A 23488-nucleotide genomic window follows, 5' to 3' on the forward strand; every position below is an offset into this window, starting at 1 on the left:
CAGTTTGGGCACGGCCACAGTGGCACAGAGAAAAAGAGGAAGGGGGGGAATGAAAAATGGAAAGATAGAAGGAGAGAAAGAGGGAATGTGTAAGGGTCTCAGAGGAGAGAGAGAGGGAATGTGTAAGGGTCTCCGAGGAGAGAAAGAGGGAATGTGTAAGGGTCTCCGAGGAGAGAAAGAGGGAATGTGTAAGGGTCTCGGAGGAGAGGAAAAGCTCTTAGTAGGCAGATCACCCACTCGCGGCAGCGTAAATGGGTCTAAATGTACGAATCAGGATATTGAAGAACCCCCCTCTCTCTTTCTGTCACATCCAGATTCACAAAAACAAATCATGGCACTTTAAAGCATTACATGTTCTCTGGGTAATAGCCTCGGAGGTTAAGTACAGCATAGCGAGCCATCGAGGACACCTTTTTATCATGTATTTGGTTAAAAAAAGAGCACAGGGGGATTGTAGTCCTGTTGAGGCAGGGAACAGACCCAAGTTCACCACTAAAATGAATACAAAAGACCCAGTGCCAAAGGCTATACTATAAATTCTACATGTTTAGGCTTACTTTTACTACAAGGGCTAGTGGCCGCTAGTAGGTCACAGCTACTTCTACTTACTAGATTTAAAGGTGCAATATGCAATCTGGCCACAAGTGAGAATAGATCAGGTTCAATTGTAGTTAAATTGATTATTACTTTGATCAGGTTTGATGCTTATTGTTTCACAGATTGCACCTTCATCCAACTATAGACTCTTTGGACAATGAGCACAGCGAGCTGTCCTGTCTACAGGTGGACATACTGGTTGGCTGCCGGTGTGGTTGTGGGCGTGGTAGAAGAGGAGTGGATTATGGTTGTTGTGGGCGTGGCCGTGGTCACGCCCGTGGTTGTGGGCGTGGTTGGTGCGGGGCAGACTGTGGTAGCAGGCCTGCTGGCCTCCCTGCCGGCATAACTGGTGGCACGTTGGCGGCGGAGGCGGCGGCTGCTGGCGGCACGCCGACACGCACGGCAACGTGCCGTAACGGGCCGTGCGGCGCGGCGGCGCGCAGTAGCTGGTGTTTGGATGCTTCTGATGGGGGGGGGGGGTGGGAGAAAATGATGGAGAGAATAAAGTGAAGGTGCGTGAGCGGAGGAGAAAGGGGGTGGGGGTGGCATAGGGGAGAGGAACGACCTTTTCTGCGATGTCAGTGATCTAATTACTTTTGCCAGAGATTTGGCCTCGTTTCAACTTGAACAAGAATGTCTAGTTACAGCTCTCGATTTTTATGATGTCTGTATAAATGGCATGGGTTTTAAATTCTAATGAGTCGGTGTGAGTGGAGCAGTTGAGGGGATGTTCTTCACTGTAATGATGGGTATGGCGCTGATGTAACTGCTGGAGTGTCAGCGTTGCCAAAGTACCCATTGATGGTAATGAATGTTCTCAAGAGTATTAAAGCTTTCAACAACACTTGAAACAGTGGTTGAAACAATAGTTGAAAGCCATCATCTTACACAGTTGCTCATGGATGTTGCTGTCTGAAGAGTTTTCTTCAGAGTAGCGCATAGCGCATTACTGCTCATAATAATAATAATAAAAAAACAAACATGAGAAACCAAGAGAGAATACTAGCTTCCTTAATTGTTGGCATAGCTGGGCCTTTATGGGGATCAGCAGCACATAGGGAACACATCTGCATTGATAACACATTAATTACATGATATCATACTAGCTTATATAATATATACATACATATACTTATGCAGTAACACCTTTAACCAAAAACAGCACTGGATAAGCAGGTTATTATGCTAATCTAAGTTATGAAAACACAGAAAAAAGTGTGCCATATAATAAGTTCCCCCGAGCAGATTGATGGCTCCGATGTTTAATCTTGATAACCTCAGGAGGTGCGTTCAGGATCGCAACATCATCGTTACTGCAAACGCGTCTCAGGGAGAAATAGAGGGAATAGCGACGTGAGAGTCGCAGCGATGCTCTCATACCAACGGTGTGACCGTGCTGACATTGCCAAGGCAGTTCAAGTCTCTATGATTTATCACACTATTAGCCACATTTTGGAACACAATAACCTCATGAGCTCCATGCTCTTCCAATAAAGATGAGGACGTTTAGGATAAAGGTAAATAAAAGTGCTGCGGTGTCTGCTTTGCTAATGCATGGATATACTCGCGGCAATAAAAGTTCTGTTTCCCGACACTTCATAATTCAGATACATATTATTTTGATCTTGCAGGAAGTGCAGATAACTGGGATGTTCAAAGTTTACTAGTATAATCTTTATTTCAGACAAAAGTCCATAGCACACTTTCCATATTGCTGGAAAGTGTTTTAATGTTGTTATTATACTGTTACATGAGGTGTCATTCGTTGGCATTACGCCAATATAGGAAGTTAGTTTCAGGCTGGGGGCTGCGGAGTTACGAAATTTCCATTTGAATGGAAAATGGAATGGTACATTTAGGGAAAAAAACGGTTTCGCTAAAATGCATGGGAAATAATGAACTGCTTTTAAAGTAAAAAGTAAAAATGGGAAGCAGGTATGAGTCTGAAGCCTTCGATCATGGCAATCATCCTTCTTATTAAGGGCCGACGCTCCTGGGAAACTCGGCTCCCTGGTTAATGTTCGTCGGAGGCAGGGCTTATGGATTGCGATGAGGGATGAAATGGAATGCTATTCACCATGATCTGCACCTGTCCGTTCTTGCAGGAGTCTGGCGAATTCTCGCTGTCGTCTTTACATCCCCCCATCCGACAACGTACCGCATCCTGCACCTGGGCGGGGCAGGGAGGAGGAGGAGGAGGAGGAGAAGTTAATATGGAGAAACGGAGGTAAGGCACGGGGAGGGAGAGGAAGGAGGGAATGAGATAGGACAGAAGTTAGTGGAGGAGCGCCGGTAGCGTGGGGGAACTCGCTTCTCAAGACGTTTTACATTCTAGTCGCTACCAAGGCAGATGTTTGAGGAATACTCAAGCATGTGAATATGACAAATAAAGTGAAGGGAAAAGCTGTGTTCTTGGACCTAGCTTATATAACAGACAGCGGAGTGGTAGGTAAAGCATGCGGCGGTACTTCAAAGGCCCATCCAATATAAGCCTGCCTTGTGAAGTCAGTGGCACAGGGACTTAATTACAAGGAACAACACAACACAGTATAGATAGACATTATAACCCTGAGGTTGTTCCAGTGTCATATCATCTTCTCTCTTTATTTATCCTCCCACATACAGCATCTGAGCTAACACACGTCATCCAGCTGCCAAAGGATTTGGTTCTGTTGCTGTGGCTCCAAAATCAAATGGATCTCTATGCAGAATCTCTCACAGAGTCGACTGCGAGTTCCCCATCCCGCCCATCAGGCTGTGTAATATAGATATCTGAGTCGCTCGTCGAGCAGCTACATCGCTTCTCCGTGCTGCTGCTGTCAAATCCCATCAGAATCTCACCGGCGCAAAACATGAGCATGCATGTAGAGAGCAGTGTGAGAAGCATCTTCGCTCTCTGTGGGTGGTCTCATCTGTGTGTGTGTGTGTGTGTGTGTGTGTGTGTGTGTGTAGGGGTGTGTGTGTGTGTGTGTGTGTGTGGTGTGTGTGGGTGTGTGTAGGTGTGTGTGTGTGTGTGGTGTGTGTGGTGTGTGTGGGTGTGCTGCAGATGAGATTGGAGCAGCATCTCGTCGGATGAATACTGCATGGCCTTGAGTATTCCCTCCATTGTCCATTATCTGCTCCATGCCATTTGTGCCCTGTTCTCTGCCTTGTGTGTGTGTGTGTGTGTGTGTGTGTGTGTGTGTGTGTGTGTGTGTGTGTGTGTGTGTGTGCGTGTGCGCGTGTGTGCGTGCGTGTGTGTGTGTATTGGCACCCGATGCAGCCAATTCTGACTTCAAAGTGAAGAGGTCTCTCTATGGGTCCATACTGCTCTCTCTACCTCCCTCTCTCGCTCCTCCTCCTCCCCGACCATCATCCCCTGCTTCTCTATTAAATCACTTCTTCTCCCTCCCATAGATCTCTGCATGCAATCTCTTCCTGCCCTCCCTCCCTCTCTCTCTCTCTCTCTCTCTCTCTATCTCTCTCTTTGCTACACCACTCCCTCTCTTTTCCTGGCAATCTAACCCTATAGCTGCCTTCTCTGCCTTCCTCTTCCACTGCCGCCTAATCACGAGGGCTCCCACACGTTCTCCGGCTCGGCGCTCCTCCACTGATCTCAGCGGGCCGTCTGTGTGCCGCCATGCTCCTTTTAGTCGCTACAACACCTTACATGCACCGAGCGCTCGTCGCACGGCGCCGCGCCCCCTCACACAGTTTTATTTCTGTACTTGGCTTCACATAATGACTTGGCTTTGTTCTGCCTTCTCCATCGTTTTGCACTGCACGCCTGCGTCGTCTTTCCTCCCTTCTTCCTCTGGTTCCCCCGCGCCCCTCCCCTCCCCTCCCCCCCCCCCCCTCCCCTCCCCTCCCCTCCCCTCCCCTCCCCCTCCCCGTGGTGTGCCACTCCCCTTTGCCACTTGTTCTGCTGCAGCTACGGAGGATTTACACGCTCAGTCTCTAGCAGGAAATTTCCGTGCATTCGCCAAAATAAATAAATAAATAAATAGAAATCCTGGATTTACGTTAGCCTGATCCCTCCCGCTTTTGTGATATTGATTTAACGTAGCTAAGCATTCCAGGCATTTAGAAATTCACTTACACTATATGCAGCGTATTCAATATCATAATGATTTGTAGGATATATACACGCGCGTGTGTGTGTGTGTGTGTGTGTGTGTGTGTGTGTGTGTGTGTGTGTGTGCGTGTGCATGTGTGTGTGTGTGTGTGTGTGTGTGTAGGTGTGTGTGTGTGTGTGTGTGTGTAGGTGTGTGTGTGTGTGTGTGTGTGTGTGTGTGTGTGTGTGTGTGTGTGTGTGTGTGTGTGTGTGTGTGTGTGTGCATGTTGATGGACGGGCCATTGACGTCAGCCAAAGAGGAAACATTTACAGTTATGGGAAATGGATCACATTGTAAATTTGTAAATTGATTAATTGTGGCTAGTGTGATTGTGACTGTGTTTCTCCACATAGCAAGAGGAGTCTGTGTGTGTGTGTGTGTGTGTGTGTGTGTGTGTGTGTGTGTGCGTGTGCGTGTGCGTGTATGCAAATGAGCGTGTCTAGTCTAGGGTACGTGTAATGAGTTTAAAGTGCAGCATTTCAGGGGGCACAGTAAAGCCTGTGGCAAATAGGCATTGGGGGGGCATTAGACAGGGACTTATCGTCTTATTCCATACAGCATCTTAGTAATCTCTTTAATGCGGCCTCGGATCAGTCGGCCACTGCAGCGCTATCAGTCACACTGTATTATGATGAAGTCTGTGCAACATCGGACATAAACACGGCGCTAATCCCTGGCCAACGTGACATTTTCCAACATGCCTGCCACCTGTCGAAGCGACAGCGGGTCGTTGAGGTCGCCGCGCGCTGCTGTATTAAAAATGTATGAACACAGTGCTTTGCTGGGATTGGCTGTGCTGTCTGCCGCTGCACGGAGGAGAGGAAGGAGAGAGAGAGGAGCTGGCTCACCTCTCGCCGCATGGCACAGTGGACGGTGATGATGACGAAACCCTGGACAGAGTCAAAGACGGCGAAGAGGACCTAGAGGAGAGCAGGGAACACACGCTTGTTGGTCATCCCACATCATTAGATTACTGTATCTTTTTGACCAGATGATGAAATAACTGGGAAACACTGATGTAATGAGAACATTTACATTTAACTCATTGAGTGCCAATGTATGCAATGTTGAATGTGTCAATTCAAATAGTAACGTAGAGTGCCAATGACGACTAAAGTCGTCAATTGCGTTTTTTGACGGTGGGACGTGGATCAAAGCCTGATGCATCTCCTGTGAAAGTATGGGGGATGTCGAATGTGTAAAAGCTATTTTACGGACCCATTAGGTGGCGACAGTGCTCTCCAGATTAGAGAAAGGTGAGGAAAAAACAGAGAAGAAGTCATGGGGAAACGGAAACCGCATCGGTATGCATCGATATGCATGAAGCATAACGTTAGCTGTGCCTGTGAACAGCAGCCAATCTGCTGCCACAATTGAGCCCCTCCGTCTCCGCTGCGATAGCCCCTCCACATGATTAGTTGCCGACACCAGCGTCTTTCTGAAAAGTTACATCATTCTCGGAACGCTGTGAAAAAGCTGGGCGTAGCGCACTTTTCAGTGCAGAGCAAACGCAGCAGAGAGCCACCAGAGACACTCCCACGGAGGAGTGTGCAGTTGAGGGGGGTGGGGCACGCAGGGCAGCATACAACACCGACCCAGACAGCAGGAGGCTCGATGGACAGATTTACAAACACAAGCTAGAATATCTGATGCCCACCAGCAGTAAATCAAGACCAGCAAGAAGGTGTAGGGTCTGCGCACGCACCAGCGCTGCTGGTTGCAGCTAAAAAATATTATTTTGCCAAACAAAATTCCTTTGGTTTCGCTGTTTTATTGAAGGAAATTATTTTTGAGGTGTCACTACATCAGAAAATATTAGCTTCAGAGTCAGTGATGTGCTTGAAATGCTTCATTTCACAAAAGGCTGATTATCTCAGCTTCTAGTTTGAAACGTCTGTTTTTGCTGAAAACAACCTATCTTCTCCGGCTGATAACTAAAGAACGGAAAATGATATCAATAAACTTTTTTTTGCTGATGATACAATAGAGTCTCATCGTTCTTTGGGCGTGTTCGGTGTTTACATAGTAATATCACACAATATTCTGTGAGCCTCGAGAAATCACTGAGAACGCTCTGAAAGGGCTGGCACTGGGAGCATCCGTTTTCCAAAAGTGGCTGGCACTCAATGAGTTAATAACTCAGTAATCTTTGGATTGGATGGGGACTATGCAAACATCTAGCTAGCCAATTCATACTAATGTTGGTTTTGCTATGTTAATATCTATTTATTTATTCTAGTTTAGACTTTTCTTTTCCTTTCCAGTATACTATTACTATTTTACTGTGGCAAAGACCCAATTTCCCCGGAGGAACCATGAAAGATTGATCTAATCTGATGTGTCTCTCTATTACCAAATGTGACGAACCCAGGCTCATTGAACTTCACAGGAGATCCATTTTACATCAGACGTTAATTGAAATTATAATTTTTTGATTCATGTATCAATAATTCCAACGAAAGAATGAATTGATCGATATGTGCAATATATAGCATTTTAATGTCACACACTACGGCTACTGCTTTCCCGTGTTGGCTCACAGATGTGTGTGTGTGTGGGAGGATTGGTCCTGATGCTGACATGAGCGCGTAACAACGTTGTGAGTCAGATCACCTGGAATAGTGTGGAGCGCCGGTCGGTAATGGCGAGCACCGCTGACATCCAGGTCAGCGCCAAGAGAGGAAGAACCACACAGGAACTCCACAGAGAGGCCCTGAGAGAGGGAGAGGGAGAAGGAGAGAGGATGGAGAGGGGGAGAGAGGGAGGGAGTGATTCAGTCTAACCAGATCAGGGTAAAGGCTGTAGGTTGAGTCACATCCATTTCCAGTGTTGTAGTCAAGTCACTATATCTCAACTCTGAAGTGAGTGTTTGAGTCTCTGAGTCCAAGTCAGTGTCACCAAAGAAGAGTCCCCATTACCCGAGTACGAGTTTGGAGTTACTGAACATGAGCCTGAATCCACATGTAGGTGGAACACACGTGCCTGCCCTTGCACAAAATTGTATAATGTCACAGTATCAATGTAGCTATCAATTTCTTATGCCAAATGATTAGGGCCTATTACATATTACAAAAAACAAACAAACAAAAACAGTCTTTATCAATTAACAAGTCTGAGTCCTCGTCTCCAACGTCTGAGTCCGAATGCAGGAACGCTCGAGTCCAAGTCCAAGTGTGAGTCATCAGTGCTCAAGTCCAAGTCGAGTCACGAGTCCTGAAAATGAGTCCAGGACTCCGTCCACACCATCCACTTCATCCATTTGTATCAGCCGCGGGCAGTTTAGAACTGATTGGCCCACTGAGGTCTGTGTGAAATATAATGTTCTCCCAGAGAACGTGACGGTGCTGTGCAATCATGTAGATAGCTATGAGACTGACAATCCAGCACAATTACATGGCTGATGCACATTCAGTGCCATGCTGGCAGACTGCGAGAGGATAGGCAGAGGCACGCCCAGGGACAGGGAAGACCACTCACGGACAAGAGGGCTTCTGACTGAGGAGTGCAAGTGTATTTGTGTGTGTGTGTGTGTGTGTGTGTGTGTAACGCCATGGATTCAGACACCAATTTAAAATGTTCATGCTGTTTGAGCACAAATCCATGGTTTTACAACCGTCCATCTGACAGACAGACAGACTGCTCCGTCTAGCTACGCCGAGACATAATTCACATCCTTTCATAGGTTCACGGCCAACCGAATAGCAGAGTAAAGCCAAAAGCAGAGCAGAGAATCCGCCCACTCCAGCGAGTTGGCTGCTTCTGCTCTGCCATCGTGACATGCAGCAGCGATTTCCTCGGTTGAAAAGACATTCAGTCCAATGAGTGCCGAGGGAAACGAACGATTAGCCAATCAGCGTCAATAAACAGTGCAGCGGGCGGGACTAATGCCATTGTCAAGCTGTTGTCAAGTGCACCGGACCTAATAACAACAATGGGGGCTGATACAGATGAGATAGACGCTGCTATCGAGGCTGTTTTAAATCGATTAAAAGTAGCAATTACTCAATCCAAACAGCACTCTGCTTTGAAGGCATTTATTCAAAGGGGAAATGTGTGTTGTTGTTTTTTTTGCAATCTCCTGACTGGATTATATTCAGTTGGATACGTTAGTCTCACTGATTGGTTAGGGAAAATGGAATCCCCCCCGGGGGGTTTGGAAATTGCAATGAGTTGTCAATTCAGTCTGATGCAGCTTTAAAATGGATGGGTGAATCCAAAAGGTTGCAAACCAAACGACCATACGTTTTAATTCTTTATTGAGTAGAATTGGTGCAGATATGGTTTACAAATGTGAATGGGCAACACCATAACGGTGAAGGAGGAGGTGAAAGAGGACATGATTGACACCCTGAACTGTGCGTTCACACCAAGGCGGGGAAAAAAGCTTCGCTCGCTCGAGTTTGACCATCTGGAGCAAATGGGCAAATTTCACGTCAAATTGCGTCTACTCACGTGTTCGCATTGACTTTGTACCGTAATCTCACCGCGCAAATTTGCTAAAACCTCCCTGGTGTGAACGTCCAGTAGGAGACCCTGATCTGTTGACTAGTACTGCAGAGGTAAAGGGCACTCTGGAATATATTCATAATGCATCATGAATACATTAGGTCAGACAATCTCAAAGGGAAATACGTTGTTGACTTTTTGTCTCATTTCCTTTAACCCACCTCTATTTACATTATTCATTTGCCGTTTGCCGCACAGCTTTGTTTTGAATAATGCGGGGCAGGCAGCTTGAATTAGCATACTTTCAAACATCATTTTCTGATAAGCTAAGGAAACTTAATAGAGCAAGAAAACAACAAGTGCCTGCATTGCTGAACAGTGACTGGTCGACGCCAGGCATGGAAACAACAACTTTACAGCTGTCACTTCTCACATGAACTATATAGACGCAGCATGCTTGGATTCAAAGCCAACCTTTGTGAAAGGTAGGGTGCTGAAAGGGACAGCGATGCTATTCGCGAGCAGCGCACGGTGACAGATGACGGCTTTGTAACGATAAGAGTTTCTGTCTAACAGCTCAGTGGAAGGAGCTTCAAACCCAATGCGATCCCGTGTGCAGCGAGCGCTAAAGCCACTCTAAATGACATATCTAACAACAGACAATATGCACTGATCTAGGTGGGTCTAAGGTAGCGGAGAAATAATAGAAGTGAGCGATGAGAAAGTCACTAAGTCCCAATATGCTCCCGCAAATACACAATGACACAGCTAAAACTGATAGGCGCTTGTTACTGCTGGGCAATTTCCTCATATTACCCTCAGTCACAGTGTGTCCCTGTGAGAGAGACGATACAAGCCAGAACCCGGGATATGTCTCTTCAGCAGGGTGCTAAAGCTATCATAATGAGCGATTCGCACAAAAGGGCTATCCAGGGACATGGTTAAAAAGATGCATTGCTTGGGCTATATGTAACGCAGGAGGAAAGTCTTTCATCTGAAGAGCCTGGCTGCACTGAACAGAGCACCATGACAACTGCTCGCCCATCAGCAGACACACTTACCAGGCCATAAAAATAAAATCACAATGGGCCAGTGTAAAACGCCACCACTCAATAAGTAAGGTAAGTGATGGTTCGGTTGATATTAAACTTAAGTTTAGTTCTGAAACACTGCAAGAGAGGACAGTGGGAGTTTTGCTGCCTCACTTTGCTGTCCCATTTACTGTATAGGTTTTAGGCACACACCTACAGTACCTGTGTGGGTTCATGATCAATCACTTGGCAGTATTGGTTGTCATGGTTAGCTGCTATGATGTTACTCCCTTTGCTTTTGTTCTGAACCCAAACGATCACTTTATTGCCGCATGTATAATAAGTGATGTATCAGTGCATTCATTATAATGCCAGTGCGCTTTATGAAGGAGAGAAAAGGTAAAGGTAAAGCTACACTGCTATCAAATAGATTTCGACTGTGATTTTATTGAACGTTGTAATGGTCCTCATTTGTCATTTAAGCCTATATTGTGGTCATTTGATAAGATGCATAGGTGGAGTTAAAAGACGTTTAGAGTCTAGTGTTTGGAAGCCAGTTTAGCGACAATTTATGTGATTGACAACTTGCCTGACACTACCTGAATTGCTCCCTGATGGAGTAAACCTCACCTATCTGACACACCAATCAGGTTAAAGTAAACACAAATACGGTTTGACCCAGGACAGGTCTGCTCTGTAAGACCCAGGACAGGTCTGCTCTGTAAGACCCAGGACAGGTCTGCTCTGTAAGACCCAGGACAGGTCTGCTCTGTAAGACCCAGGACAGCTCTGCTCTGTAAGACCCAGGACAGGTCTACTCTGTAAGACCCAGGACAGCTCTGCTCTGTAAGACCCAGGACAGCTCTGCTCTGTAAGACCCAGGACAGGTCTGCTCTGTAAGACCCAGGACAGGGCTGCTCTGTAAGACCCAGGACAGGACAGCTCTGCTCTGTAAGACCCAGGACAGCTCTGCTCTGTAAGACCCAGGACAGGTCTGCTCTGTAAGACCCAGGACAGGTCTGCTCTGTAAGCCCAGGACAGGACAGGTCTGCTCTGTAAGACCCAGGACAGGTCTGCTCTATAAAACTTGAGGAAACCCACTTTGGATCAAAACGCGCTCTCGTTCAATGGCGGCGGCTTGTTGTGCAGGTGACTTTTCCTCTCATTAGTTTGTTTTCATGCAGACAATTCTGGATGCCACCCTGCATCATCACCAGCATCCAGAGATAAAAGGATCAAGGAGAGAGAGAGAGAGAGAGAGAGAGAGACAGAGAGATAGAGAGAGAGAGAGACAGAGAGACAGAGAGAGAGAGAGAGAGAGAGAGAGGGCGATAAGGAGCAAATGAGAGATAGAGTGAGAAACTGACGGAGAGGGCGTAATCCAGTCAGTCAGCGGTTGACCCAGGGGAATTTGCAATAGTCCTAATCATTAGGTTTCATGTGATCACTATGGACATCTATAACATACTACAAGTATAACATTATATATTTAGAGGATCAATGTATATTCAGGGGTCAAAGTCTGGCGCCTTGGTGTCAAAGCATCACACAAAGACGTTCATATCTCAGCTTCTGAACATGTTATTTTCATATCATTTATGTCTATACAGTGGTTTTCTAGGGTGTTATTTCACATACAACAACCATTAGATATGACCTGTTCTGAATGTATGTGCACTTTACCCTTACCCCCAAAATATTTTTTTAGTTTTTTGTATTTGTTTTGTTTTGTTTAATCCACAAAGTAAATCAAATGAGGTTAGAAAACCATTTATCATCATTGAATTTTTCCTGCACATACAATTGTGTGTTGAGTGGACTAGAGAGAGACAGGAAGAGAGAGGTGGAGATGGACTAACATGGCGCTGCGGACAGTAGAGCTGGACATGGCGGTGCTTGAGATCACGCCACACTTGGAGCATTTCAGGAGCAGTCGGCTACGCGAGGCCTCCGCCGGGACACTTCAGGACGCACGCACATACACATACATGTAGGGGGGGGAGGGGAGGGGGGTGTGTGGGGCATTCCAGTTATGATGACAGGTGAAAATGTGGAGGTGGTGCGGTTGCAAAAAAAGACACACACAAAAAACACAAAGAAAAAAAGGTTGGAGACATAAAGAAAGGGAGGGGAAAAGAAAAGGGTGGAGGTGGAGAGAGTGGGAGGAAAAGAAAGAAAGGCAAATTAAAAACAGATCTCAAAAAGTAGCAGCAATGAAAAACAGTCAGAATACAAAGACTGATTCAGAGCAAGTGCAGAGAGTGAGAGAGAGAGTGAGACAGTGTCTGACAGAGAGAGAGAGAGAGAGAGAGAGAGTGAGATGGACATTGCAGTGTTACAGCAGAGTTATGTGGATTAACAGAGTACAATGAGACAGACAGGAGCTACAGTACAAGGCCTGAGCCATCTTATTCTGCTGCCAGTGTGTGTGTGTGTGTGTGTGTGTGTGTATGTGTGTGCGTGTGTGTATGTGTGTGCGTGCGTGCGCTCGTGCATGTGTTTGTGTGTGTGTGCGCGTGTGTGTATGTGTGTGCGTGCGTGCGCTCGTGCATGTGTTTGTGTGTGTGTGTGTGTGCGCGTGCGCTCGTGCATGTGTTTGTGTGTGTGCGCGCGTGCGCTCGTGCATGTGTTTGTGTGTGTGCGTGCTCTGCAGTCTATGTTTGGCAAAAGCCTTGACGAGGTAGCACAGCGACAGTAATAGACTGTTGGCTGTAGTAGACAGTGTTAACCTTGCCATTGACAGTTATAGGAAATGATGGACTAGTACCATAGACGAGAGCACACTGCACTCTGTGTGTGTGTGTGTGTGTGTGTGTGTGAGTGAGAGAGGGAGGGAGAGAGAGAAATAAAGTAAATACTAGGCAATACCAGGTGTGTTCATGAGTGAGAGTATTGAAGGCAAAAGTCGAAACTCTGGTGCTTTTTTGACAACAGCGATGCCGCCATTTTGGACTGGGGGGAAAAGAAAAAAAAACGCATCCTTGGCCAATCGAACAACAGCACAGCCAATCAGAGGGGTCTCCTTCAGGCCAAAATGGTGGATTGGCTGTGTGCTGATGTTGCAATGGAACAACCTGTTAGAAAGGTTCCCAGTCAGGTGCTTGTTGGTGGTGGGGCGGCCACCAAGGGGCCCAATCCAGTGCCAATCAGGACGACCGGTTCCCTGGAGCTACCGCGAATAGTGACATCATCAGTGATGTATGACATCACAATGGGGCAGATATTCCAAGAATGTCAAGTCCTAATTCTCCAGATGAATTTAAACCCGTTGCCGGTGATTCTCAAGAAGAAGACGGAGGAGGTGCTTGCCAACACAGCCATCAAGTTGGCGAGTGGGATGTAGGTACGCGGGACCTCCATGGTGCCGTGACGGGTAATCCTGGGACAATGTTTGTTAACAACTACAAGTCAGGCAAATTATCCAACGACCAAGAATCCTCTGCTAACCAACATGAAGGAAGTCCCCCGCGGTTTGGGGTATCAAGTTGGAGCGATGAGCAGTGGATGGTCAATCGGGATTCTACGAGGAGGTCAGTGACCTAGTCGCCACAGAATGGTCCTTCGAGGCGGATCTCTGCATTACAAGCAGAAGGTCCTGCCGGATCTCCATCATACTAGCCTTCAATTGTTATCAATGGACCAGAAGTTCTTTGGTGTAGGAAGTTACGTCTACATGTGTGACTGTGCATAATGAAGCTTTGTGAGGGTCTAAGTGAAGAGCAGCCTTTGTTTACTTACAGTTGACTACTCGGATGAGTGAGACAGTGTGTGTATGCATGTGTATGTCTGTGTGTGTGTGTATGTCTGTGTGTGCGGGTGTGTATGTGTGTATCGCCGAGTGTAGAATGATGGGGCTATGCACGGGCTATGCTACATTAGCGCCCCATCACAGCTCATTGCCTTAGCGCCAGCCACATCCCCACGGCTTCATAAGGAAATACATTACGCTAATGACAGCCTGTCCTGTTAGCAACACTACAGACTGCTGTGTGTGTGTGTGTGTGTGTGTGTGTGTGTGTGTGTGTGTGTGTGTGTGTGTGTGTGTGGGGGGGGGGGGGGGGGGGGGGGTTCCATGCACCACACTTCTTGTCTCTTGTCGAAGAAGAAAAACGCTTAACTAATAGGATACAGCGAAGGACATTGTCGACAACAAAGAAGGGCATGCCTCTGTGTGTGTGTGTGTGTGTGTGTGTGTGTGTGTGTGTGTGTGTGTGTGTGTGTGTGTGTTGTACACATTAACTGGCTTAATCTCAATTGCATCACAGGCTAACAAAAGCTAATCAACCCCCCAGAGAGCCAATCTCTATTGTTAACCCTTGCAGCTAAGTGCAAAACATCAATTTCAATTTGCACGAGAGAGAGAGACATCTGAGAAAATGTAAGGGGAGCGAAAGAGAGAGAGAGATGGAATCAATGTGTATGGAAATGAAAACATGGATTTGGCCTCGAGAGCTGTGGAAATCTCCACTCATTGGATTAGTAAAGATGACAAACAACCGGCAATGGAATTAGGGAATGTATATAATGCTGCGTGTGCATGCATGTATGCATTGTGTGTGTGTGTGTGTGTGTGTGTGTGTGAGAGAGAGTGTATGTGTGTTTATGTGTATCTATCATTCTGAACAATTGTTATGTAGAAGGAGAGAAGAAGAAAAATCACCTTCATACCTACTGGATATCAATATGATGTTTCATCCACATGATCTCTGTGTTTACCCATATGTAATCAGGCTACCATCTGTCATTGATTTTGAGATCCACAAAAGACTTTCAGTTCATGGGCCGCCCTAGTCTCTCACTTTCTTTTCAAAGATAGTAGTTTTTTTTTCCAACATTGTATTTATTGTTTTTCATTTATCACATTTATACAAATTACAATACAAACATCCCATACATATCCCACCTCCCTCCCCTCCCCCCGATAGCACAACAGAAAGATAAACTGACATACAAAACAAAAACAAAAACACACCGACAGACCATGATTCTTCTGGGGGCTGACTAATTTAGCTTACATTTTTCAGTTACATCTTGACTCATGTACAGGTATTTAGAATGGAATACAGAGAGCCAATGGAATAAAGGAGCAAAAAACAACATTCAAATAAAAACAGAAACAGTCAGTCAAGCAGTCCCAGGCGCTTCCATCATGCCGGCCACATCTGTCCTCTCTAGATAACAAATAAAAGGGCCCCAAATGTTGTCAAACAGTTCCTGTTTACCCCTGATGATATATGTGATTTTTTCTAAGGGCAGCGTTGTTGTTAATTCAGAGATCCATCTCCCGATCCCCGGCCTACCAACCTGTTTCCAAGTTACGGCAATAACTCTTTTGGCCAAAAGTAAACCTATATCCAGAAACCTTTTCTCTCTCCTTCTGATGTTAAAATTAAGTGGGTATAATCCTAAAATAAAAAGCTTTGGATCTAAAGGTATTTGTATGGACAAAATATCTTGAATACATTTTCTTACTGCATCCCAAAATGTTTTGATTTGGTTGCACTGCCATAGACAGTGGAAAAGTGTACCTTTTTCTTTTTGGCACTTGAAGCATAAATCAGGAATGGCACCATTGTATTTATTGATCTTTTCTGGTGTTACATAGACTCTCATCAACCAGTTATACTGCAGCAATTTAAGACGTGAGTTAAACGTTTGGGATTGTGCTTTATCACATGCCTCCTCCCAGTCCCCTTCAGTAATGTCTTCATCATCTAAGTCCTCTCTCCATGCCTCCAGTCTCTCCATGGAAGACTCTGCAGACTGTCCTACCAGATGATTATATATCCTAGAAATGATGCCTCTTCCTATACAGTTCATCAACATTACCTCTTCTATTGCAGACATAGTGGGAATAGTTAAAGATTGATTTTGCTGTTTTCTGATGAAATCTCTCACTTGTAAATAGCCAAAGAATTGTTTGCGATTTATGTTGTATTTATCTATTATTTCCTCAAATGACATCATCTGATCCCCATCTGGTTCATATAAATCTCCTATTTTTTGTAAGCCTTTTTCAGCCCAGTCTTTAAACCACCCAGACCTCCCTATGGGGAAAAGATCGTTCCTCCATATTGGACTGAAAAGTGAAAGAGACTCTGTTTCTCCCAAAAATTGTTTGACTTGCCGCAACACCTCAATCATGTTTTTAACTATAGGATTTTCAGTGCTTTTCTTGAGTTTTTTAACTTTAGCCGAGTATAGGTAACTTGGAAGAGGCAGACTCAACCGATGGCCCTCCATCTCCCTCCATAAGGGAGCCTCTGTTTCTGTAAAATAAAACATAATCGTTCTCAGCTGAGCTGCCCAGTAATACCAGAGTGGGTTGGGACACTTAAGCCCTCCTCTATCATAGGGTAAATACAGTAACGACAGTCGCAACCTGGAGCGTCTATTATTCCATAAAAATCTGATAAACAGTTTCTTTAGCTGAGAGAACAAATTGCTCGGAGGTGGCAATGGTAAATTTTGAAACAAATACAACAGCTTGGGAAGTACATTCATCTTGAGGACATTTATTCTCCCTATTAATGACATTGGAATCGAAGACCACCTATCTACTGATTTTGAAATATCCGACAGCAATGGTCCGTAGTTCACATCTACAATTTTCCCCAGAGATGGAACTATTTGAATGCCTAAATAAGTGAAACATTCCACCACTTTGAACTGAGCGGCTTCTTCTGGCGGATTTCTCATTTCCGCCTGGTTTAGTAGCATAATTGCAGTTTTAGTTGTGTTTATCTTATAGCCTGAAATCTTTCCAAATGCTTTAATTAAATCCATCAAGGCCGGGATAGATTTTCTTATATCCTTGAGGAAAATAATGACATCGTCTGCATATAAGGCCAGACGATGCTCCTGTTGTCCCATAGTTATTCCTGAGATGTTCCTATGAATGCTTACTGCCAGCGCTAGTGGTTCAATTGCCAAAATAAATAATAATGGAGACACCGGATCCCCTTGCCTACAGCCACGTTTTATCTTGATAGTATTTGAGATGGTTCCATTGGTCAATATTTCAGCATATGGCTCCGTATAAAGTAATTTTATCCATTTGCAAAATTTATCCCCTAGGCCAAAACGGTTCAGAATTTCAAAAAGATATGGCCATTCTACCCTGTCAAAGGCCTTTTCGGCGTCCAATGACAATAAAGCAGTGTCTGGCTCCCCCTTGTGGTAATGGAGAATATTCAGAATTCTTCTGACATTATGAAAGCCTTGCCTGCCACGAATAAAACCGTTCTGATCTTTTCCTATTATTTTTGGTATTATCCCTTCAATCCTTCTAGCTAAAATTTTACATAACACTTTCAGATCCGCATTTAAAAGACTAATTGGCCTCAGGTTCTCACATTTGTTGTTTGGTTTACCCGGTTTTGGCAATAACGTGATCAATGCTCCTCTTAAGGAGCGTGGCAGGATTCCATTTTCAAAGGATTCAATAAACATTTCTAAAAGGGGTGTCTGTAATCTAATTTTGAACTTCTTATAAATTTCAATTGGTAATCCGTCGGGCCCCGGTGTTTTTCCTGATTGTATACTATCAATTGCTATAGCTATTTCCTCTAACGTTATGTCTTTATCTATATCTGCTCTAAACTCTTCTGGTACTGAGTGTATATCGGTTCCCTCTAAGAAGGTGTTCAATTCCGATTCGTCGTAGCTTATTTCTGAGCTATAAAGCTCTTCATAATATTTTCTGAAAGCTTCATTTATTCCAATTGGATCTACAATAGTCTCTCCTAGGTTATTTTGTAAAGAAATGATGGCCCTCTCGTTCTCTAACTGTTTGATGCGCCACGCCAGCACCTTCCCAGACGCCTCTCCCTGCTCATAGAATGTTTGTCTAAGTCTTAAAAGACTGGCCATTGCTTTTGATGCCGATTGTTCATTATATTGTGACCGTATCAGGAGCAATCTTTGGTGAACTCCAGGGGAACCTGATTGAAAGTATTCTTTTTCCAATGTCTTAATTTCTATTTCCAATGCCTTTGTCTTCTGATACGTCTGCTTAGCTTTAGAACTAGTTATGTTGATTATTTGGCCCCTAATAAAAGCTTTAAAAGCCTCCCATCTATAACTTGCCGATGTTTCTGTTGTATTTGTTTCAAAATAAAATTGTATTTGTTCCTCCAAAAATGTGACAAAGCCAGGATCCGCCAACCATTTTTGCTTAAAGCGCCACCTAGGGACATCTCTCACTAAATTGGGGTCTTGATACACTAATGAATTTGGTGCATGATCCGATATTAGTATGGCGTCATACTGTATAAGCAATCTTTGATTCTATGTTTTAAACCTGCTGATATCAGGAAAAAATCAATACGTGAGTAAGATTGATGTGTACCAGAGTAACACGAAAAAGTTTTGTCATTTGGATTATTTTCCCTCCAAATATCTATCAGGTTCATTTCTTTCATGAAGTGGTGAATTACCTCCCTAGATCGAGTATGAGATTGATCAACTCCCGAGCTCCTGTCCATCTCTGGCTTCAAGGTGCAATTGAAGTCACCTGCTATCACACAACTACCAGGAATAGTAGATAGAGTAAGAAACAGGTTTTGGAAAAACATCGGGTCATCATTGTTTGGCCCATAAATATTTGCCAAAATCAATTGCTCGTTCAGAATCATCCCCTTTATAATAAGATATCGTCCCCTCTTATCCTTAATTATCTTATTCACCTGTAGTGGAATTGACTCATGAATCAAAATCATTACACCTCTTGCCTGTGAAGTAAACGGAGCTGAGAAGACTTTGCCTCTCCACCTTCTCTTCACCTTCAACTCATCTTTATGCATCAAATGCGTTTCTTGAAGAAACACGATACTAGATTGCATTGCCTTAATCCTATTCATAACCTGTTTAACCTTCTTGATTTTTTGTAGCCCTCTACAATTCCACGATGTAATTTTAGTTTTTAGTGTACTAGACATTTTTTAGAAAACCGATGATAAACTTCCCCAGCCTGTCATAGCCATTACAATCAAGACAAACACAAATAAAACTGACATAGACCCATTGTGAACTCTTAACCCCTGACCCCATACAAATCTACCTTTAAAGGTAACCCCCCCTCCTCCTGTTGAGACTTCCCTTTACAGCAACAGACCACTCCGAGTGAGTCAGCCCGACTATGCTTCTCTCTAACTAACTGCCTTTTACTCTCCGCCAATGTTATAGGAAAAGAAAAAACAAACCCCACATTTTACGTATACATATGTACACTAAGCCCTGGAAAAGCCAACATATTTTACGTAGACCCAGGCTATCATCCATAACAACAATAGTATATATAAATAAACATCCACCTGTCTAAAGGCTGTAAACAAAAATAAATCCGGTGTCCTCCTCTTTGCCTTGCTTACCACTCCAGTGTCTATGCATAGGCTACTAGTTTACGAAAGTGTAAAAGTGCAAGTGTAAATCCGTAACTCACTTCCCATACGGTTTCAAAATAAAAGTACGCCATCAGAATACCAGCCGAACCCAGTGTCATTGTTCAGGAAATGGAGGCAAACATTTCGGGCAGCTTGACTCCAAAACGTTTCTCCAAGTCGAATCCTCAAAAAGTGTAGCCAAGTCCGTAAAAAATCAAATAATAATATTCCAAGTCACAGCTAGTTATGGCCAGTCCGACCAACCACACTCTGTGTTCTCAGCTTACAATAAAATCGCCACTTCTGGGTTTAGCCAAGTTTACCTTGTCACTTTCAAATGTTATGCTGGTGTTGCGTTTTCAAAAAGCAAAAACAAAAAACAGACCCAACTATTAAATAATCATCAGGTCCAATTACTTGAAGAAAATAAGAACAGCCTTCAGTCACTGAGTGTATCTAGTTTCGAACGTGATAAGACCCCAAAAATAAACATGGCTCCTGTGCCGCCATTTAACGTTACCACCAGTAGCTTCCCTCAGCCTGCCGCATTCTCTCTTTCCACCTGCTCGATGAATGCTTCCACGTCGGATGGGCTCTCGAATATGCGTGTCGCCTCCTTGTATGTCACCCGTAGACGAGCCGGTACCATCATGCCATATCTGATTCCCATGCCCCGTAGCTTCTGCCTGACCGCGTCGAACATCTTCTGCTGTTTGTGCACTCCCGTAGCCAAGTCTTGGTAGAATCGCACCTGTTGGTTCTTGTACAGGATTCGCCTCTTTGCTCTGGCTGCCGTCACCACATTCATCTTGTCCTTGTAGTTCAGAAACTTCATGATAAGAGTTCTCGGGGGTGCATTGGCGTCCCTCTTTGGTCCGATTCTGTGAGCCCTCTCCAGCACCATCCCATTCCGTAGCGGCGCCAATTCCAATACTTCAGGCATCCAAGCCTCCAGAAACGCACAAGCATCCCCTCCCTCCGCGTCCTCGGGCAGATTTACCAGCCTCAGATTAGATTGCCTGGATCTCGTCTCCAGATCTCCAAGCTGATTTTCCAGGCTCTTGTTTTTAGCTTCTAGGGCTAGCACTTTAGCTTGCATGACGTTCACGTTATCCTCAGTAGATGAGATTCTTGTTTCTGCCTGTGTTACCCGTTCTGAGCATTCGCGCACATCCTTCCTCACTCCCTCTATTGCGGCTAAAATGCCGTCAAATCTCGTGGTGAAGTCCGTCTTCAGCGTGCCTATGGCAGCCAGGATTTTCTCCGAGCTATCGTTAGCCCCCTCGTGTTGGGTCTCACTGCTAGGCGGAGGAGCCATTTTTCCAGCTAGGCTACCAGATTCTTTAGCCTTTCCCGCAGCGAAGTCCAATTTGGATTGCAACGTCTTCGTCCGTGTTTGCGGTGTATTCTCGTTTGTAATTGGCATTTCAATGTCTTAATTCAAAAAACGGCACTGCCTCCTGTTTCAGAAAAGTGGGTTTTGTCAGGAATAAAGCCAGAAAGTGGCGGAGCGTTAAAGGCTGCGTCTTCCTAGCAAGCCGCCATAACCGGAAGTCCCAAAGATAGTAGTTTGAACGGCAGAGAGAACGGCCGCTCACAAACCCACGGCCCTTTGTCACGTTACCTGAAATGACGCTCTCGGAGAAACTGGAGATACATACAGCGAATCACACAGAGAGAACTTTTGAAAACAGTGGAAATAGTCCCGAGCAATGTTACATCCTTTGATTCTGTTTTATGCGCACGACTTCTGCATGTCACCGCCCCTTCTGCACGGAGGGCCACCCTAAAGCCTCTGGATTGGTTCTGCGATGCATTTTTTTTTAAACTCTCAAATTGCTTCCACCCAGTTTGAACGAGAAAAGGAGGCGAAAGTTCTGAGTCTCTAGTTGAGCGACACAGATCGAGACTCATGAGAACTGAGCCTAGAGTCGCCCTGTGTCACAAGAAACAAGGCAAGAGATGGAACCCATAATGTGGGAGTGATAATGAATTACAAAATTGTTTGATTCAAGAAAACAACAGAACAGAGCAGATGTCCTGCCATTGCGTTGCCAAATTGGACAATTTGATGACTGTGCTCAAAGCGGGCACAGGTGTACATGTGTGGGTGTGTGTTTAGAACCTTGAAAGCGGTTTGAGTTCGTTACAATGAACATGTCACCATGAGTTTGTATGTGTCAAACGGGACAACACGTCTGAAGCGGCTATGAGGAATCAGGGTGTGTTTTGTGGGAGATACTGTCTTGTGTGTGTGTGTGTGTGTGTGTGTGTGTGTGTGTGTGTGTGTGGGGGGGGGGGGGGGGGGGGGGTGAGTCACATAGGGGTTACTGTAGGAAGTTAACTTACCCAGCTCGCTGCTTTTTAGACTTGTCTGAGATGCCGTCTCGAGACATGAGCTTATTAAACACCACAATTCCAATCAGCATATTCACCTAAGAGAGAGGAACAACAGGTTTATGAATGTGTGATTAAACTTGTCCACAACAGCTGTTCTAATATACGGTACATTGATACTAAACTAGCACTTCATATTCCTCGAGCTGGCATAACGTTAAAACCAAATTAAAACCCCTTCCTCACGCTTGACCTGAAATGAAACAACTAGGGCTTGTGTCGGGGACTCCAAAACCAAACAGCTAACAGCTAACCTTAAGCTAACTCTGGATACTTTACTTTGGCTCCCGGGAGCTACAAGTCACCTGGCATACAGGAACCTAACAAAACAGAGGGCTTAGAGAAAAGTCAGTGAGGAAGCTGGACTAACGATGCAAACACACCGGACGCTGAAGCAACACCAAGCGTCTGGAAGCGCAGCCAGTTTCCTTTCGGCGTCCCTTGTTAACAGAGGCCGTTCCGACCGGCTGTGGCGCGGGTCGCTCGTGGCCCGCACCTACAGTATATTTTCCATGCCTGGTCTATTTTGCTGCGAGCGATTGTGTGCAGCCAGACAGGAAGTCAGTACAAGTTGTGACTGGCACAGAGCCAAACAGAGTGCTTCGGGTGTGAATGGCCATGGCCATGCTCCTGCACTAGTGTTTGCGCCGTAACGTTACCTGGTAAAATCTGAAAATACTGTGTCTGTGTCTGTTACTTTATCCCAGTTGTTGTTGTTGTTGTTGTTGTGTTGGTTATGCCGGGAAGGCCAGCTGTGCTAACATTAGCTCTGCAATGACATTCCATCTGATGTGGGCAGTGTGAACAATCTGGTTCAGTGGTGCGATGAGAATGCACTGGTACTAAATGTGTCAAAGACCGAGGAGGTAATCTTCGACGCCAGGTCAATTGCCGACCGAACACCAGCACAACAACAACAGCAACAGCACTCCTATAAAGCAGGTGGGATCCTACAAATACCTGGGTGTGCGGGTGGACCACACCCTGGGCTGGTCTATCCAGGTGGATCATGTCTGTGCCAAAGTGCAACAGCGCATGTACTTTTTGAGGAGATTGAGGGCTTATGGGGCTAGCCCGGAAATACTCCAGCTGTTCTCTTGTTCCACCATACAGAGTATCATCCAAGACTGTGGCACTGTATGGTACAATAGTCTAACTAACTGCAAGCTAAAAATAAGGTGGCCAGATTGATCAAAATGGCCTCCAAGATCATCGGTCGACCCGTCAACAGGGCTTCCTTGACAGCCAGAAGGCAGCAACTGTGCGTTGGGCCAAAAAATAATAGCAAACGATCCCTCTCATCCCCTCCAGCAGGACTTTGAGCTGCTTCCATCGGGCAGGCGGCTCCGAGTCCCGCGGTGTCGGCTGAACACGACCAAAAACTCTTTTGTGCCTCATGCCATCACCCTGCTTATTAAGCAGGGGGGTAGATAGGGGGGAGTCTGGGCGTAGCCTATTTAATTACTTGATAGGCTGAACGGGAGGGGGGGGGGGGGGGTAGTCTATTTAATGGAAATGAGGTGGATAGGTTGGACTTGCT

General features: G+C 45.3%; 1 protein-coding gene across 1 annotated transcript in view; it reads right to left on the bottom strand.

Annotated features, from left to right (window-relative positions):
* The window catches only part of adgrb2 (adhesion G protein-coupled receptor B2), a 332454-nt gene that overhangs the window by 26038 nt on the left and 282928 nt on the right, over nucleotides 1-23488 (bottom strand). Inside the window, exons 23-27 of the mRNA XM_083646528.1 lie at nucleotides 21901-21986; nucleotides 12028-12129; nucleotides 7305-7404; nucleotides 5540-5611; nucleotides 2675-2767 (exon numbers count right to left, since the gene is read on the bottom strand). Of these exons, the coding sequence (XP_083502654.1) occupies nucleotides 2675-2767; nucleotides 5540-5611; nucleotides 7305-7404; nucleotides 12028-12129; nucleotides 21901-21986 (453 nt within the window). The remainder of the gene's footprint in view (nucleotides 1-2674; nucleotides 2768-5539; nucleotides 5612-7304; nucleotides 7405-12027; nucleotides 12130-21900; nucleotides 21987-23488) is intronic.

The sequence above is a fragment of the Poromitra crassiceps genome (genome assembly GCF_964638095.1).
Source record: "Poromitra crassiceps genome assembly, chromosome: 11".
NCBI lineage: Eukaryota > Metazoa > Chordata > Actinopteri > Beryciformes > Melamphaidae > Poromitra > Poromitra crassiceps.